This window comes from Acomys russatus, chromosome 24 (genome assembly GCF_903995435.1).
Source record: "Acomys russatus chromosome 24, mAcoRus1.1, whole genome shotgun sequence".
Taxonomy (NCBI): domain Eukaryota; kingdom Metazoa; phylum Chordata; class Mammalia; order Rodentia; family Muridae; genus Acomys; species Acomys russatus.
This window is the reverse complement of record NC_067160.1, coordinates 32,898,228-32,916,805: the sequence shown is the minus strand read 5'-3', so window position 1 is coordinate 32,916,805 and position 18,578 is coordinate 32,898,228. Positions and strand designations below refer to the sequence as shown.

At 42.2% G+C, this 18,578-nt stretch overlaps 1 protein-coding gene across 3 annotated transcripts in view; it reads right to left on the bottom strand.

Annotated features, from left to right (window-relative positions):
* The window catches only part of Neb (nebulin), a 199,123-nt gene that overhangs the window by 158,910 nt on the left and 21,635 nt on the right, over positions 1 to 18,578 (bottom strand). For all 3 annotated transcript variants that reach the window (XM_051167175.1, XM_051167177.1, XM_051167176.1), the window contains exons 9-25: positions 16,989 to 17,093; positions 16,323 to 16,430; positions 13,719 to 13,835; positions 11,965 to 12,069; positions 11,763 to 11,870; positions 11,552 to 11,656; positions 10,979 to 11,077; positions 9,988 to 10,092; positions 8,764 to 8,871; positions 8,571 to 8,684; positions 6,890 to 6,991; positions 6,684 to 6,791; positions 6,489 to 6,593; positions 5,165 to 5,263; positions 3,062 to 3,166; positions 2,440 to 2,547; positions 2,247 to 2,360 (exon numbers count right to left, since the gene is read on the bottom strand). In XM_051167175.1, coding sequence (XP_051023132.1) covers positions 2,247 to 2,360; positions 2,440 to 2,547; positions 3,062 to 3,166; positions 5,165 to 5,263; positions 6,489 to 6,593; positions 6,684 to 6,791; positions 6,890 to 6,991; positions 8,571 to 8,684; positions 8,764 to 8,871; positions 9,988 to 10,092; positions 10,979 to 11,077; positions 11,552 to 11,656; positions 11,763 to 11,870; positions 11,965 to 12,069; positions 13,719 to 13,835; positions 16,323 to 16,430; positions 16,989 to 17,093 — 1,815 coding nt within the window. The remainder of the gene's footprint in view (positions 1 to 2,246; positions 2,361 to 2,439; positions 2,548 to 3,061; positions 3,167 to 5,164; positions 5,264 to 6,488; positions 6,594 to 6,683; positions 6,792 to 6,889; positions 6,992 to 8,570; positions 8,685 to 8,763; positions 8,872 to 9,987; positions 10,093 to 10,978; positions 11,078 to 11,551; positions 11,657 to 11,762; positions 11,871 to 11,964; positions 12,070 to 13,718; positions 13,836 to 16,322; positions 16,431 to 16,988; positions 17,094 to 18,578) is intronic.

Sequence of the window (18,578 nt, the reverse complement as noted above, 5' to 3'; positions counted from 1 at the left end):
ATCGATTTCCTCTAGAAAAATGAGACATGGACAGATCTTTCCCAAATTCATTTTACTTTTATCTTGTGAGTTTTGAGACAGATTCTTGCTTGTTGGCTCTGGCTGGTCAGGTACTATCTATGAAGCCCAAACTGGACTCAAACTTATGGAAATCCTCCTGCCTCAGTTTCCTGAGTGCTGCGATTGCAAGCATGAAGTACCACATCAGCTTCCAAAGATTTTCCATCAGGGAAACCTATCAGCAAGTTCAGGGAACTGTGTCTACCTTCTTATATTTTGTGGGTTGTTAGTTTTAGGGAAGTCGTTTATCAACTATAAAACCCAGGCGCTGGCTGACGGATGAAGAACTCGAGGACTTACCAAGGCACGCAAGCGCATCTTTAAAGCCTGTCTCATTGGGAAGGAACTAGCGAGGCAGTGCTGCAACAGCAGTTGGGGGGAAGTGATTTGATCATTTGTTGTGACACTTGTGTTTATGTTCTCAGCCATCTGACACACACAGCAGTGTCTATAAAACGCTGTCAAAACACACCACAGAAACACTTGCACATTCATGCCTATTGCTGCACAAGCCACTGTAGCCAGAAAACGCAATCAGCCTGGCTGTCCATCAGTAGTCAAATGATACATAAAACGTGGATGCTCCACATAATAGAATTTCACGTAGCCACAAATGGAAATGAAATGAGGACATTTGAAGAAAAACAAATGCAAATGGAAATTATGTTCAGTGAAAAAGGCAGACTTAGAAAGACAAACCCCATGTTTTGTCTTGTATGGTGGAGCCTAGATTTAGGTGTGTGTGTGTGCACATGTGTGCATGTATGTGTGTTTATATGTGTAGATGTCTACGTAGCAAACTACAGAGGGAGTGAGAAAGAGAAAAAGCCACTAAAGTAGTTGGGAAACAGAGGGCAATGGAATACATATAGGAAAGCGGGGTCGGGGGAGGGGTGGGGTAGGGAGACTAACCAGAAGGAAGGGAGCAAGTGAGAGGTGTTGGGGGAATGTGAGGGAAGGCAGTGCTGAGGTGACTTAAGGAGAGCCAAATCTAATGACACAAGTCATGTGTGCAAAGATGTCATGATAGACATGGTCAAGTTACTTTGTATGCTACACTTAAAAAAATCATTTTAAAATGTTGTCAAAGATGCAAAAGGCTTTAAGGAAAAGCTTCCCTGCTATACACAGCTTAGCATAAGTCTGGGCATCTTGTGAGGACAATTCAATGGCAATGTCTTTCAGTTGCCAATGTCAATCAATTGATAAGAATTCATCAGTTTATTTTGTGCCTAGTGGTCTAATGCTTTCAAGGAAAAGGATGGAAAAAAAAAAAAAAAGACCCAGAACAAACAAATGAAAACAAAGAATGCTAGAACTTTCTGTGGCATCTGTGTACAGCTAGCTGCAGCTCCTGAGCCTGAGAAAGCATAAGGAATGGACAAGTAGAGGCATGAGCACTGTGTGATGCTCATGGTAATGACGAAGAAAGCACACCCAGATCACTGTGTGCGCACATGGTGAGAACAATCAAATGATACCCACACCTTCTAGCTTCACCATGGAAATGAGCATTTGCCAGCTATGCTGAACACTGTAGCCACTTCTGAAGTATCTTCTAAGCAGTATGTACCTTAGTTGGCAACAGCAGATGCTGGCCTCTCTATAGTAAAAATCCCAACCAAAGAAGGACAGGTGACCCCTGGGTCACCTCTAGGGAACCCAGAAGTCCCTGAAACTCAAGAAACAAGCATGATGAAGAAAGTGTTCTATAAAGGTGGTTTATACTTTAATAATCATATTCTTTAAAAGGCCTATCATCAATGGGATGTTTTTCTTAGATTGAGGCCACTACCAACTGTTAAAATCAATATAAATTATTGATAGGCATACTTGATTTTTATATTGGAAGCTCATTAGTTTCTCCTAAAGACAGTTTAAAAATCAATTTGAAAGCTATTTATCAATTAGATTAAGATATCTAGTGATTTTCTCCAGGGGATTTTGAGGCTCTGTTAGATATTTATGCAGAGTCTTCAAAGTGCAATGATGTCACACGCTGTCAATAACTTCTTTCCTCAAACATGAGCCACGTAAGAGCCAGGGTACACTCTACCTGTAAGGCTCTCAAGCAGGACCTTATGAACTTGAGGAGAGCCCAGGGGCACAAAACCCTCCAACCAAAACCCTTCTACTCCCTGGCATGCAGTCGGTGAAAGCATCCTGGAGTTAGGGCAGACACTCACGTCGCTCTGGTTTTTGGCGGTCTTCAGGGAGTGCAGCATCTTGGGGTCATCGTTGATGCTGAGGGCACCGATCATCTTGCCTCTGCTCTTCTCATAGTCCTTCTTGTACATTACCTGCAGGGACACCACACATGCTAACCGCTCAGCAGGGACACTGCAGGCCAGCAGCAGCCCAGCCCAGGGCCACACTCACATCACTGGCATTCTTGCTGTTGGCTTTGGCTGCCAGCAGGGGGATGGCATCCACCTTGATGTCAAACTTCTTAGCTTTGCTCTTCTCCCAGTCATGCTTGTAGACGTTCTAGGAAAGGTTCACAAAAGAAATTAATATGTGTTTTTTAAAAAAAGCATTGAAAACAGGTTAATCCAGTGACTATTAAAAAATTGGAAGTTTGTATGTGTAAGATGATCTCATCTATGAGTAATTTATTAATCAAACAGTAGACAACTATTGATTCTTCTATTATATAGGTTCGTCTTCTAGTCACTAAAAATATAAATAATATAGTTGATTTTTAAAAGTTTAGGAACCTTCTAAAGACTCTTGTATTTATCACAAATAATTATATAAGAGACAGCCATTTAGAAAAGATAAAACAAGAAATTTACATGGGAGACATCTCGAAAACTCTAGAGATCATCAAAGGGATAAGTGAGGAAATGCTTCTGATGACAACAGAGGCCACAAAAATGATATCTACTAATGAAGTAGGTCCCCAGAGTATGTACGATTTCCACTTATAACCATCTCCACAGCTCAGCCTCTCACGTTCTCTCTTCCCCCACACAAGGGTAGCATGTGGCATCTTACTTACGTCACTCAGGTTGTAAGCATTGACTCTGTGCTGTATAAACTCTGGTGCATCTGCTGGCACGCTGCACTTGAATTTCTCACCTTCATGCTTTGCTTTGTAGTTCAGCTGAAAGATTTAGGGGAGGAAGGGAGGGAAAATATATGTTGCTGTGGGCTGACTGTGTGCCCCAAGTTTCACTTAATCCCTTAAAGTCACACCGGTGATAATTTGACAGGAGGCACCTGTCAGAGGTGATTGGCTCACAAGAGATCTGCCCTAATGGGCTGATTCCTCCTTGGGAGTGGGTCAACAATATGTGCTGGCTCCAAGCTCTTAAACATCCTAACCTTTAGGACTATGGATAAGTAAACCTCTATCCTTCTTGAGGGGAGAAGAGACAGTTTTAGAAATAGCATTTTTTTAGGTAGCCCCAGGCTGACCTCAATCTCAAGATCCCCTGCCTCAGCCTCCCAGGTGCTGGGGTTTCATTCAAGGGTCAATATATCTGGTAAACTTCTCTTCTTTTTAAATTACTTGGCCCCAGGTATTTTTTTTTTCTCTCTCTCTCCCAGCACAGAAAATGGACTCGGTAGAAATTCAAACACCTCAAAGTAGGAATTCCTTGAATTTACCTAAGACAGTACTGATGTCTTTTTAAGAAAACTGCTTCAAGGAGCTACTTAATCTTGTAAGTGTTCTCTCTCAGAGGATTATGAAACAACTGGGTTTCACCCTGATATTTCTGCTTCTATCCTCCAGACACGGTTAACACACACCTCATCAGCATCACTACCCTGGGCCTGGAGGGCATGAAAACCCAAAGTGATACATTTCTATAATCAGAGCAGTAACGAGACCAGTAATAACCCCAGTAACATCTTGACATGATTATAAAATCCCGACACCCCAACCCCGCTTCTGGCTTTCCTCACCTATCTATCCACAGTGCCCTTCCGGTCACTCTTCTAACTATCATCCTAGCCTCGCTTTTGATTAAAGCATAATTGCATTACTCTCCCTCCATTCCCTTTCCTCTCTTTGACTTCTCCCATGCCCCTTACTCCCTCTCAAATGCCTGGCCTCCTCCTCCTCTTTAACTGTTACTTTAAATACAAATATGCACTCATGCATAAATATGTAAATATGACCTGTTGAGCATGTTCATTGCTGCATATGTACATGATTATTTCAGAGCTGACCAGTAGGCACTGGATAATCAACCAACTAGGGTCTCCTTCCTGTGGGAAGCCTGCCTCTCCCATTCCCAGCACGCCTTAGTTGCCTGTAGTCCTTTGCCTAAGGGTGGGGCTCCGTGAGATTTCCCCCTTCCATATTAGCATATGTGTTGGTGTCTTGTTGTTCAGATCTTGTTTAGCTAGCCATACTGTTGAGGTACCATGAGTGAAGCTTGCCTGTCGTTGCTAGGTGACACAATCTTATAGACTCTGTGGTCCTCTGGTTCTTCACATGAGATGTATCTATTGAGATCTTTTTCAATTCTAAAATCATTTAAATTACATTTTACATTTCTATTTGTGTGTGCGTGCACATGCATGCACAGATGTGCTGTGACAAGTGCGGAGGTCAAAGGACAATTTATTTTTGGAGTCAGCTCTCTACTTCTGTCATGTGGAAGGAGGTCAGGGATGAGCTCAGGTCATCAGACTTGGTGGCAAGCACCTTTTTCCTCATGGCAGCAGCCTTGTTTCCAGATTACTGCCTGGAGTAGCTCTTTGTTGTACCCCATATACTGTCTCTTTCTATAAAATCTTTGTGATGTTACTGAAACAGGAATACTTCCCTTTCCACAGGTCAAATGGATGCCTCTGTTGCCACTGTTCTCTTAAGTGGCACAAAGTTCTAGTGTGCATGGGACACATTTTAATAAATGAGGTAATTCTATGAGAAATCACTGAGTTACTTGAAAACATGGCTTACTTCATTGCTGTATAATAATTTGCCGTGAGCTACGGTCCAACCTAGCAGCCCCATTTGCATCTTATTAATCAAAATCTGAGAATATGGCATTTATGGCATGACAGACAAGCCCTTGAACATGCAGAGATTTGCAGCAAGTCACGCCCCGCCATCCCCTCGCGCACACAGGCGAGTCAGGACACTTACATCGCTGAGCTGCTTAGTGTTGAGCTGGGCTTGCAGTAGCACTGGAGTGTCGGTGACCGCTGTGAATCTAGTCTTATCAGGGTGAACTTTGTAGGTGTGCTGGAAGAGAAGAGAGTCTCCGCTGACATTTCACACTGTGCTTTTCTATTCCTGCTCATACCACGCCAATGTAGGGGAAGTTTACATGCAGAGATTTACTTTCTTTAGTCCTGAAAACATGGTTCAATTCTCTACTCCTCCTTGCCTTCTTCACCTCCCTCTCCCCTAAGTTGGTCATCTCTCCTTCCCCTAAGTTGGTCACCTTGTCACCTTCCCCTCCCCTAAGTTGTATCATAGATGTGCAGTTGTTGTTAGTTTTTTTTAACTGAAACATAATCAAAAAACAAACAAAAAACAAAGCAAAACAAAACCAAAAACAAAAAACCATAATCACATTATTCCCATCCATTTTCCCTACCCATTCTACTCTCTCTTTTCCTTTCTCTCTCTCTCTCTCTCTCTCTCTCTCTCTCTCTCTCTCTCTCTCTCTCTCAGTTTTTAGCTAAAAGCCTGAGAAACCATTAAGTTTTCTGCTACATCTAAGCCACCAAGTCAATATTCCCAGCACTGCTATGGCTCTATACTGAAACTTGTGTTCCATCTGGGCTGGACTTCGAGTTCTGAGTTCTGCACATCCCCCTCCCTTCATCTCTGTATTGTTTCCTTCCCCAGTACATCCTAGCCACACCTTCTCGGCTCCTCTTTCCCTCTGGAGCCTGTTCTTTCGGCTTCTCTGCTCCTTGAGCTTGGCATGGCAGAACAGTCCTGTCTCAGATCGCCCCCCGGACCACAGTCTCTTCACGTTGCCCTGGTCTACATCTGATTTGCACGTTTATATCAGATGGTATCTTCCTTGATCCTGAGTGTTCCTCTCCTTGTTCACTGCCTGTCTCTTCTACCTCAGTAGCGTGTACAGGATTGCAGGCCAGCTTGCTCCCCAACCCCCAGCACTAAGAACAGTGTCAGGCTCATGTTAGCCCCTGGGGTCACTTTGTTGAGCAACGAACACCCTGATTATGACAAGTTTGAATAGTGTCCTCTTGACCTGAGTTTATAGCTATACAAACTATTGAAAATAAAGACATTAAAACCTGAAAACACTTTCATAACCAATGGACTTCTTCCTGGCGATTTTTGTGTTTCCCCAATCTCACCCCCAAAACTAAACTTAAGTAAACTATCACATCCTGGCCACAAGATGAGAGCATGTAAACTCCTGTTCAAGGTACCACTAGATGTCATAAGCACCCCACAGCCAATGAGGAACCCAGGGCAGCTGGCTTACATCTTTACACTGGTCCAACTTCTTGATAGCTTCGTATTCTTGAGTTATCGTCTGAGGGAAATAGCATTTCCCCCTATCTTCTTCATACTCTGCCTTGTAACTCTTCTGAAATGCACAAGAACAAAAACAAATCAGGACGACCGCTGCTCCCAAACCATGTCACTGCAAGGCCAGAGGAACTGGATTCAAACTTACATCACTGTTTTGAGCGGAAACTTTCATGCAGTGTGTATGGTATGGGTCCTCAAAGCTGCCTACGTAGTGACCCAGAATATTCTTTACATATGAATCTTTATATTTAGCCTAATGAAGAAAACACACATACTTTGAGTTAATTAATGGTGACTTTTCAATGGGCAGAAAAGCCTTCCCACCCAAGAGGTGGGCGTGGCCTTCCGAACCTCACTGAAGTTCTTGAGGAGGGTGTCCAGTTGATACTTAGGGGTCTCACAGTAATTCACACTCTTGGCCTTTGTCTTCTCATAATTTTCTCTGTATAGTCTCTGTCAAAGGAAAAAGGAAAGAAAAATATATCGCACACACTAACAGCCATCTGATCTGTGCCATTGCCCCTGCAGTGGGACAGAACTCTTATATTTTCTTCCACTCATTTCCTGCTATGTAGAAAAGATGCTCTTGAGGTTCGTGTCTTGTATGAGCTCACCTGCTAATAACAGAAAGTGTTCATACTATCTATCCCAGTACTGCTCACATTGAAAAGGAAAGCATGTGAATGCCTTGAAATAACCGCCCCATTTGCAAGTGCTTAAAGAATGTGAATTGCAAGGAGTGGAATAGCTGGGTCTTGAGGAAGCCCTATTCCCATTTTTCTGAGATAGCACCAGATAGATTTCCAAAGTGGCTGTACTAGTTTGCATTCCCACCAGCAATGAAGGAGTGTTCCTCTCTCCCCACATCCTCGCCAGCATGTGGTGTCACTTGAATTTTTGATCTTAGCCAAAAAAAAAAAAAAAAAAAAAAAAAAAAAAAGCCACTTAAGTGCATCCTCAAATATGCTTGTAGAAGATGCATTATCTTGTATGAAGAAGGATGCTAAGAAAATGTGTTTAAATATGGATGTCTCAATAGAATGATAAATAGTATTATTTTCTTTTTATAGCTCCCTTTCCACATTCATTTTTATGGCCCATGTCATGATATGCTTTAATGTACTTTGTCCCTCCGCCTCTGTGACTATCTGTAAAACAGTGGAGGCTCCAGTTAAGTATTATGTAGCTAAAATAACAAATTAGATACTATATCCATAAAAAGGGCCCTCAATTCCTCTCAAAAAAGGCAGCATAAAACTCAGAGCATCTAACCAAATAAAGAATCATTATAGAAGAAAAAAAAAAAAAAAAAAGAATGTGAATTGCTTAAAAAATTGGAGTAAAATTACACCTAAGGCTTAAAAAAGGCCCAAAGACACAGTCAGTCCACAAAAGCCACCAGCTCAACACGTGGCACACACACATATTCCATCCAACCCATAGAAGTCGGATTATCTCCATTGGCCTTTTATTTTCTTTATAGCAGCTGCCCATTAACTATAGTTTTTAATCCCTTAATGAGTGTATCTATCATATTTTTCTTCACACTCGCTTGTTACAAAATTTATGAACTGAAATATCTTGCTTTATAAACTGAAATATCTTGCTTTTGTGTTTATGTTTCATTCAGTATCTCTACTTTGTCTCCCCGTTGGTCTCCTCACTTCCTGCTTTTTGTTTTCTCCATGTCTTTGCCAGTGCCTCAGTTCAGGGCATGGTGTGAGTCCACATCCACACTGATACGAGGAGCACTGCACATACTAACATAGTCAGCCCACTTCTGGAAAGTGAGAAAACAGCATTTTTATTGTTTGTTTCCTCCCCATGAAACAAAGGCCTAGAGGAGACTAAAGAACCGATCTTCCCGGAGAAGAATGACATCACAAACAGTGAATCCCTGCTAACCGCTGCCTCTCTACATTGAATTTGCCATGTGAATCTGAGATCTGAGTGCAGGCTGACATCCAGCCGTGGCTATATTAATTATGGCGATACCCGCATCAAGACAAAGTGGTTTGCCAAAGATGCTTACGTCGCTCTGGTTTTTGGCGGTCTTCAGGGAGTGCAGCATCTTGGGGTCATCGTTGATGCTGAGGGCACCGATCATCTTGCCTCTGCTCTTCTCATAGTCCTTCTTGTACATTACCTGCAGGGACACCACACATGCTAACCGCTCAGCAGGGACACTGCAGGCCAGCAGCAGCCCAGCCCAGGGCCACACTCACATCACTGGCATTCTTGCTGTTGGCTTTGGCTGCCAGCAGGGGGATGGCATCCACCTTGATGTCAAACTTCTTAGCTTTGCTCTTCTCCCAGTCGTGCTTGTAGACGTTCTGGAGAGGGAGTTAGTAAAAATGAAAGGCTTATCATCGCATTCGAAGAAGATGGCTAACTCATCGTATTTATTTATTTATTTATTTGTGGCTTTTCAAAACAGAGTTTCTTTATGTAGCCCTGGCTGTCCTGGAACTTACTCTGTAGACCAGGCTGGTCTCAAACTCAGAGATTTGACAGCCTCTGCCCCTGAGTGCTACGGTTAAAGGAGTCACTGCCCAACTGTCATTTTATCTTAACAGAAAATAAACGGACCCTGTTCATTCACTAGGAAAATGTGCATATTTGAGGTAATTCTCCGCAAGCTGGAGTTTCTAATTCTAATACTGTTTCCTGTTCTCCATCAGAACATTTCATCAAATTAGCTCAGTTCCAGTGGCCACACTAATGTTTGAGTCCTGACGCAGAGCGGTACAAGCACTCTGCAGTTAGCCTGTGTTTTTAGGCATCACTTTCTTTTTGCCCTCTAAATCCACTCAGAGGTCATTTCACAAATCATCCTATTGTCCACCAATGCTGGATAATCACAGCGCTTGTTTGAGGACTTGTTGAGAAGTTCAGATACACTCTTCTCCCAAGGGTACTTTGACTTTTCTATGAAATTAAATTTGGAAGATAAACGCTGGCAATGGATTCATGGCCTTCTGCCATTTAGCGCCTCTGTGTTATCATTAGCATAAGCATTCCTACAGGTAGAAACAAGTCTAATTTGTATAAAAAGGGACACTGTAGGCCTGGGGAACAAAGGAAATCATTTCTAAAAAAAGATCGCATCCTAGAAAAACTGAATTACAATATGGTACACATAAATTCTGCTAACAGATCTAACATTTAAGATTTGCCCTGAAATACACACGCATGCTGATGTGTTAGAGGCCACTTAGAATATACTAAGATTATGTAACAATCGAATGAAGCTACTTACAAGAAGACTAGACAGACACAGTAGGGATTTACAGGGCAAGCTTAAAGTTACACTGGCCGAAAGGGAGAAACATAACACAAATGCTAGAAGGTCTTTCCTATATTCAACATTGAAGTAGTCGTCGAATCTCAACAAAGCAACTCAGAACCAGAGCCACAGCTGTCTGTGGTGCAGGACGTGAGGTACTCACGTCACTCAGGTTATAGGCGTTCACTCTGTGCTGGATAAAGGCAGGAGCATCCGGAGGTATGTGACACTTGAATTTTTCACTTTCATGTTTGGCTTTGTAGTTTAGCTAGGGAGGGGGAAGCAGGGTGTAGGGCAGAGAGAGGACCATTAAGTTCAGAAGACAAAGATTTACCAAATACAAAAAGCTCCTTTAGGCATTTTGGGAAATAACTGGCGGAGATCCCGCGAGCAAGAGCTTAGGAAAGTCACTGCACTGCTGACCCTGTGTACTAGACCCTTGTCAGCAGTCACCATGGCCACCACCACCACGGGAGGTGACAGAATGAGGTGGCTCTGTAGTCACGTTCCTCTCCGTACCTCTCATGAGTGGCCCTTTAGGTTGGGAGGCACTGTCCTGGCTTTCTTTTCATCACTCATGTCACTCACTGGAGATCCTTTCGTAAGTGTCGCCAGGCATGTCTCATGCTTACTGATAACTGCAGCTGAAACTGTCATTTCTGGCCATAAACACACCGAGGCCCTTTAAAACTTTATCTCTAGGCTTCCATTTTCTAGAAAGTTATTTGTCAGTGAGAAACTTGTATGATATATATATTCTGAGATGTGGTTTGTGGTTTGTATACCCTGAGCACATAGTCTATTATGTTAACTTTGAAAACATCTACAAATTACCTAAGAGAAAGAGGCACAGAAAGATTAAGGCACTTGACTATCTTGTCACAGGAAACTGGCATGTAAGTCCAATTTTGTCTAAATCTAGAATTTGGAGTTTTATGTGATGGTAAACACATAAGCATCAAGCAAAGTGTAAATGTTTTCTAATAAATACAATAAAATAAGAGGTTGGGTTTTTATGGGCTGTGATCATGAATAAGGCTTGGGGCTTGATCCCAGAATGGCAAAAATGGAACAAACTGAATCTCTGTATGGATTTATGGGGTGCCCCCTCCCACCCCCTATAACTGGTTCCCTAGATACTTAGAAGAACTTACATCACTCAGTTGTTTGGAATTGACCTGGGCTTGCACCAGAACAGGAGAGTCCATGACTTGAGTGAACTTTGTCTTATCTGGGTGGACTTTGTATGTATGCTGTGAAGGAACAGAGGGATTTGGTTTAGTAGTGTCTGTGAAATCCAAGGCAGCCTATGAGCCAAGAAAAAAGAACCCGTTCCACCCCCCACCCCAAAGAAACTGGTGGCTAATCAAACATTTGTTGGGTTTTGTTTTTAGCTGGATTGCGGTTTGTTTGAAAGATGCTTGCTGTGAATATGAGGACTGCTCCCCTGTCTTCAGATTCCTGATAGCTCCTCACAGCAATAAGCTAGAGATTAGCTCCAGAGACACAGGATGCCAGCGGGAAAAGAGCATGTCTCTGCAAGATAGGTGTTGCTTCTTACAAGTTCCTTGCTTAAACATAGTTAGAAAGCAGCCAATGTTTTAAAATGTATCCTGGCTTCTAAATGCCACAAAGGGCAGCAACATCTGGGTCAATGCCCTTGAAATGGGAAGGATCTGGTACGTAAGAGCAGGGATGGCTGCCACAGGTTCACCCTGTGAACCTACATCTTTGCACTGGTCCAGTTTCTTGATTGCTTCATATTCCTGGGTAATGGTCTGGGGGAAGAAGCCTTTGCCTCTGTCTTCTTCATAGTCAGCTTTGTAGTTTTTCTACGAGGGGGAACAGAATCAGATGTAAGGATCCGGCCTTTATTTTATCATTATTCAACCTACAATGTCTTATTTAGAAAGTGAAAACAATAGTCTTAGGACTTACGTCACTGTTCTGGGCTGTAACTTTCATACAATGTGTGTGATATGGATCCTCGAAGCTGCCTACGTAGTGTCCCAAAATATTCTTTAGGTAGGAATCCTTATATTTAGTCTGAAACACAAAATGCTCTTCGTTCGTTAATTGATCAGTGGCTTGTTAAGTAAGAGACCTTTAAAACAGGAAGAGTGACAGCGTGGTGACTTACGTCACTGCTGAAGTTTTGCAGTACTGTGTCAAGCTGAAACTTGGGGGTCTCACAGTAATTTATGCTCTTCGCTTTTGTCTTTTCATAGTTTTCCTTGTATAGTTTCTGCCAAAGGGGAGGGGAGAACAGTTAAAATAGATCCTGTCACTCCTACGCTGATTATAACACTTATATTTTCCAACACCAAACAAAAGAAGAAGAAAAGACACCACCTGTCAACTATCTTAGAAACTGACAACCAAACACAGGGAGAGACGGTATTATTAGCAATGATTGTAAAACCAGAGTTTTTACTTTTTCAAAACTTAAGAATCTAACATGGTTCCTAGAACTGAGCCTTGTGGCGGGACTATGTCCCTGGGCTGCTTTGACTCTCTCAGCACACTTATTCTCTCACTAACTATGCCCCAGGTACACAGAGGCTGTGGTAACAGCAGTCTATTTAGCCATGTTGTTTTTCAAATAAACATACATGAAAAAGTGAGTTGAAAAAAACATAATTAGCTTAAAAATTCCATATGGGAATTTGAAGCACAGGTCAACCTCAACCCTTCTGCACTGCTAGGATTTATACTTAGCCTTAAAATAACAAAAAGTCAATCAGTTAGTGGTTTCAAGTACATGGCTGAGAAAGTAGACCATCACCATCTTTTCATGTTGGATTTTCAAAGATTTCAGTAAACCCATTCATTTGTAATATGCTTATATTCCTGTTTCTAGCCACAAAGGCAGCTTTGAAGCTGAGCTGGCTTGTTTGATAGACATGCCCTTCATTTGGAAACACAGGTCACAGCAGAGCAATTTGGATAGATGGATGAACACCCTCTTCCTTGCCTCCCCCCCCCCCAGCCACATGCACACATTTCATACCATGCTGACATAGTTCAAGAGTAGAGAGATGGTCACTAACTTATTCAGAGAACTATGTCAAATCTTTGAATCTTGGAAAAAGCTTTATATAATCTGTCCATAAAAATACTTTAAGTGGTCACACATTTAGCCTGTGTATGTTTGTTGCATATGTGTTTTTATTATTGTTATTATTATTGTTATTATTATTATCAATATTATTATGATTATTATTATGTGTGTGTGTATGTGTGTGTTTCAGTAAAATTGGTAAACTGATCTTGGACCTTTTGTCTTCTAATAACAGGCTGTGGCTTATTTCTTTATTTTGATTCGGATAGCTTACTCAGGCCTTTAACAATTCTATAGTAGAAGCAGACAGGGAACTCGTCAGAGAGGGTCTTCAGACGGTAGTGTCAGGATGTCTTTTGAAAGTCTCCTATTAGCCAGGTGCAGTGGCATACACCTGCAATCCCACCACTCAGGGAGGCAGAGGCAGGCAGATCTTTGTGAGTTCGAGGCCAGCTTGGTTGATAAAGTGAGTCCATGACATCCAAGGCTACACAGAGAAATCCTGTCTTGAGCCCCCTCCCCACCCCACCCTCCCCCAAAAAAGAAAAGGAAAGTCTCCCTTTGCCTGTTCAGAAGCCCAGCATATCATGCTCCGTGCCCACTCAGAGGCCCAGATGCTGGAAAGCTCTAAGCAGAGAGGAATCTCCCTGCCCTCTGAACCCACTCAGCCAGCTGCAGGCATTGAAGCATGCTATGTTCAGAGACACTCGGCCTTCCATGGGTAGTCATCTCTGCTCGAACTCATCCTCCATACCTTCAAAATATTAGCAAAGCCACACAGGCATACAGGTGTCACACAAGGAGACAGACTCTGCGAGGGGAGGTTGACTTACATCACTGAGGACATTTCCCGCCGCCTTCAGCTGCCTGAGAAGTGGGTTCTCCGAAGCAGGAAGCACATTATAGTCTGCTTTTCCTTTATTCTTTTCATAGTCTTCTTTGTATTTTACCTGTAGGATGAAATAAAATAATGAAGTAACTCCACGGGTTATTTTTGTCCTCATCTCCATTATAGCGAGTACGACATGGTTCCACAAAGCAGTTTCCTCTTTAGAAAACTGGCAGTGTGACATTTTATTGCCACAATACCCATAGAAATGCATAACAGCAGCACAGAAACTGCATGGATTTCCAGGAAACTCTTTTTTTTTCATTCATTTATTCATTTCAAAAATATATTGGATAGAGTTGACTATGTGCCTGGCTCTGGGAAAGACACAAAAAGAACAGCATATGGTCTCTGTCCTCGAAAGGAGGAAGACACATAAATATCGGAGCAAAGAAAGAAACACAAGTAGTGACGGCACACAGAGCCCCAGATGTCTGCTCCTGCAGAGCCTTTGCTCGGCACTTAACTTCCAACTGCCCGCTTGTCTAGCCACCATAACGACAAGAAGCTAGGAGCACCATCATATTTCATCTACAGGCAGGACAAGAAGGAGCTAAGTGGGTTGATGGTGGCAACCTCAGCTTTCCTTTCCCTTCTCACCTAGTACTTTAAATTTCAACTATGTCAGGAGTAGTAAGTTGGGGGCTGGGGAAAATGAAAACAAGCAAACAAACAAACAAACAAACTTCAACTGGGAACATGTCCTGAGCGAGCAGAACAGCAAACTGACCCTGCTTCAGACCATGATCTCTAGTCTAAGACTTTTATTTGAGTAGTATATTTATTGAGAGGTATAATAGTAAATAATAACTAATAAATAATTATATATTATTTATTTTATATTTATTATTTATATATTACTAATATAATAGAGTATATATTATGAAATAATCCACTACCTTTACAAACCTTACAAAACAAAGCCGATCAGTGAAACACACCCTGCTGTCTACAATAGACTATTACAGGAGCTATTCATGGGCTCTACAGGCATGGGAGGTCTGCACAGCCTTTCTTCCTTTGGAGTTAGAAAGGCCCTTGCAAAACAGAATTGAGCAGACAAGACACTCACAGATCCTCCCATTTCACCTGCCTCTGTTACGTGGGAGAACTGTGTGACAAAGCCATGCCAGAATTTCCCTCCTTCAAGGGCATCAGTCCAGCAACTCTCAGCATCCGTTCTGTGTTGCCTCTCTACTAAATTTTCCCACTGACATTGCAGCATGGGGTTTTGTATTTATTACATCTTAAAACTTACTACCTTCTTTTCCATCAGCTACCACCCATTCTCTTTTCTTTGGGGGAAAATTCTTGAAAGAGTTAAATATGTTCTGACCTCTGGAAGTTTCTTCTTTCTTATTCAGTCATGAGCCCTCTCCAAGCAAACTTGTTCTTTGGGCTGCCAGTGACGATGCATTCACAAACCCATGAACGATACTTGGTACGAATGACAACTCCACCTCCCCCTTCACTTGCTGTATACAATCCTGCTACCTCTCAGCTGTGCTCCTATCTCACTGGGCTGATACATTCACACAGGAGCACACCATGGTTCATCTGTGGAGCTGTCCATCCACCCTCCTCCTTTGTGCTGTCCAGTCTCAAGACATTACTCTCCACACACTAATGCAACCCAAACTGTATATAAAACTCCCAAGAAGGTTCTTTGAAACTCCAGACTCATAGAACCAACAACCAACTTGGTATTTTCTCCTAAAAAAAAAAAAATCAAAAAGGCATCTGGAATCTAACAGGTTTGAAGATGAACTCTTGTTTCAACCTCTTTTAATCACCTCTTCCTTCTATAATCTTCCTTGTATCCACCAAGGGGAAGCCCATCCAACTAGCTTCTTAGACTGAAAACTTTCTCTCCTATCTTACATCCAATCCTTCACAAATCAAGGGTGCTCCACTTCCTAAATATTTCTCATCCCTTGTCTTGCTGGTATCCTGATCCAAAACACCACTGCCTTACACTTTCTAAGGAAGGGAGTCTTCCTGTTTTCTCTCCTATGGCAGAACCAGGGCCCTGGGAAAGGCATTGATCAAACAAGTGTACTTGGCTTTTTAATAAAAACAATACCATGTTTTGTCAATGAATAACCCCTTTATCAAAGTCACTGTGCACGGCACAAGAAGACACCCATGGACTTCTGATCTTATTTGTGACTAGGTTTTTCACCAATTAGCAAGGACACAAGACCAGCGACAGTGTTGAGTGTGAAGCCTGCAGCTTCATATGAGGCTGTCATTTTTTTTCTGGTAGAAATACTACTTGCTGAGATGATCATCTTCATGTTTTTGGCCAGCAAAAGGCCCTTCGCTCCATGAAATAATGAAAAGGGCAATTAGGTGCTGTGAAGGCTTCCACTGTCATTGCAGCATATTTTTCTTTTCTTTTTGGGCATCCTACTATCCACTGGTCTCAGCTTCAGTAATTTCCCTAAGAATCTACCCCATCATCTTTTCCATTGCATACAAGAACAATTGTTATGAGAAGTTTTTCCCATTAAAGACACGATCAGTGGGAAGATTTCTTTATTCATACCTTGCTAGCTGCAACTCCAGCCTGCTTATTCATTTTATACTCAGGTGTTTCAGTCTGCATGAAGTAAATCTGGTCTTTCATGTTCTCAAAGTCTTCCTGATACTTCCTCTGTAAGACAGTAAAGACACTTAGCACAGCTGTGGAGACAGACACCCAGGACAGAGTGTATTAGGCAGAGCCCCTCAAGTACACATGAAACCCCCCCCACTTTGGTTCAGGCCAGTCAGGTTGCAATTGGAGAATGTAGTGGCATTGCCAAAATAAATATCAGCTTGCCAGAGATCTGAAAAATTAGAACAAGCTGTGAGAACAACTGGAAAGCCACAGCTTTTCTGGCCCTCTGAGAAAGCTCTGGAAAGTCAGAGCAGATGAATGAAAGAATTAGATTTCTGTCTTCCAGTGAAACCAAGTCAATCAATGTTATAAATGTACAATTTTGTTCAGCAGGCAACAAACGGATAAACTAAAAAGAGCCTCTTTGACTCATGCTAACTGTACTTTGCAATTGGTAAGAGGGTCTTACCATCAGGTTGTTCCTATGAAAAGTACGGTAGATAGCATGAAATTTGGTCAAAATACTATCTAGCATTCTAGAATTCCTTGAGCTATTGCAAGCAGATGGAAGTTGTCAAAGAAAGGGACATCTGGCCCAGGTCTCCTGCTTACTGTGCTCAGATTATCAGCATTCATTCTGGCCGTTGCAATTTCAAAGCAGGGTGTCTCACTCCATTTTCCTTTGACTTTCTTTTCATAGTCTTCTTTATATTTTTGCTGATGGCATAAAGAAAAGAAATGAAAAGTAAAATCCAAGAGTTGACAAATAAGAATTAAGTAATAGTACACTATTAAATATCTAGACAAGATTCCTATTAAGTTCTTAATAAATACCTACATGTAATCTTGCAGTGTAGTCAACTTATCCAGCAAGAAAGTTGACTTAAAGGGAATGGGGAGTGGGGGAGAGCAGAAGGTGGTGGTGGTGGGGAAAGGTGGGGAGGGAGGGAGGGAGAGAGGAGACTATCTCTCCTTGCTGACTTGGAGGAATTAGCATCTAACCCAAAATGTGGTGTGTAGAAGTTACCCTACAACTAACCCAAGATATGTTGTTGTGAATTATCTTGGCCCATGGGTTCTTGGAATAAAATTAACCTAGCCAACCCTAGTTCTGGGCCCATGAAACAAAGTTGGGTCAGGGTTAGGGAGGGTCTCCTCCTTGGCTCCTATAGCTATGCTAAAGATGTCACTGCTGACTCACAAGTGTCTTGTGGGCACCTATACTTTCACCATGTCCGTCATAGAAATAGAAAGTCCATCTCTGCTATACTATTAGCACAAGCTCTGGTGTACAGAACCAATGTATCAGAGTAAAAGGAATTATAGCTTTCTTCAAATGACCTATTTCTTGTTTTTGCAATGGCTAATACGCTAATTATTAGTGGGCAGCTTTTATAGCTGTCCATTTTAGATGTCTGGGTCTTTAGTGTCCATGACTGGACACCATCATTATCAAAGTTTTGACTTAGAGTATCAACACTTCAAGACTCTCAATCCCAAGGACTTCTGTATTTTACACAGAACACTGCTAGAATGATAAAGCAAGATCATATGCTAAAGATGCTTTGCATATCCATAGCACTTAACAAATGTATGGAGTAATTATAATAATGACAAATTACCATAAGGAAACTGGAGAAAATTATATGCTAGACAAGAGAGACAGAGAGAGGAGGCACACAGACAAACTGAATTCTGCTGAGACTCAGATCTGAGTTGTAGATGGGGAGGCAGATGCAGGAGGATCTTGAGATCAAGCTAGTCTCGGCTACATGGAAAGACCCTACCCCGATACACAAAACAGAACCACAAAATCTGAATTAGACCACTAACTAATTTAGCTACCCTCCTGTGGTGGTCTGAATGAAAACAGCCCCCCCCCACCCCCCGTAGGCTTATAGGGAGTGACACTGTTAGGAGGTGTGGCTTTGTTGAAGTGGGTGTAGCCTTGTTGAAGTGGGTGTGTCCTTGTTGGAGGAAGAGTGCCATTGGGGGTAGACTTTGATGTTTCAGATGCTCATGCCAGGCCCATTGTCACTGTTTCTTCCTGTTGCCTGTCAATCCAGAGGTAGAACTCTCAGCTACCTCTCCAGCATCATGTCTGCCTGCATGCTATCATGCTTTCTGCCGTAACGGTGATAATGGACTAAACCTCTGAAACTGTAAGCCAGTTCCAGTTTAATGTTTTATTTAATAAGAGTT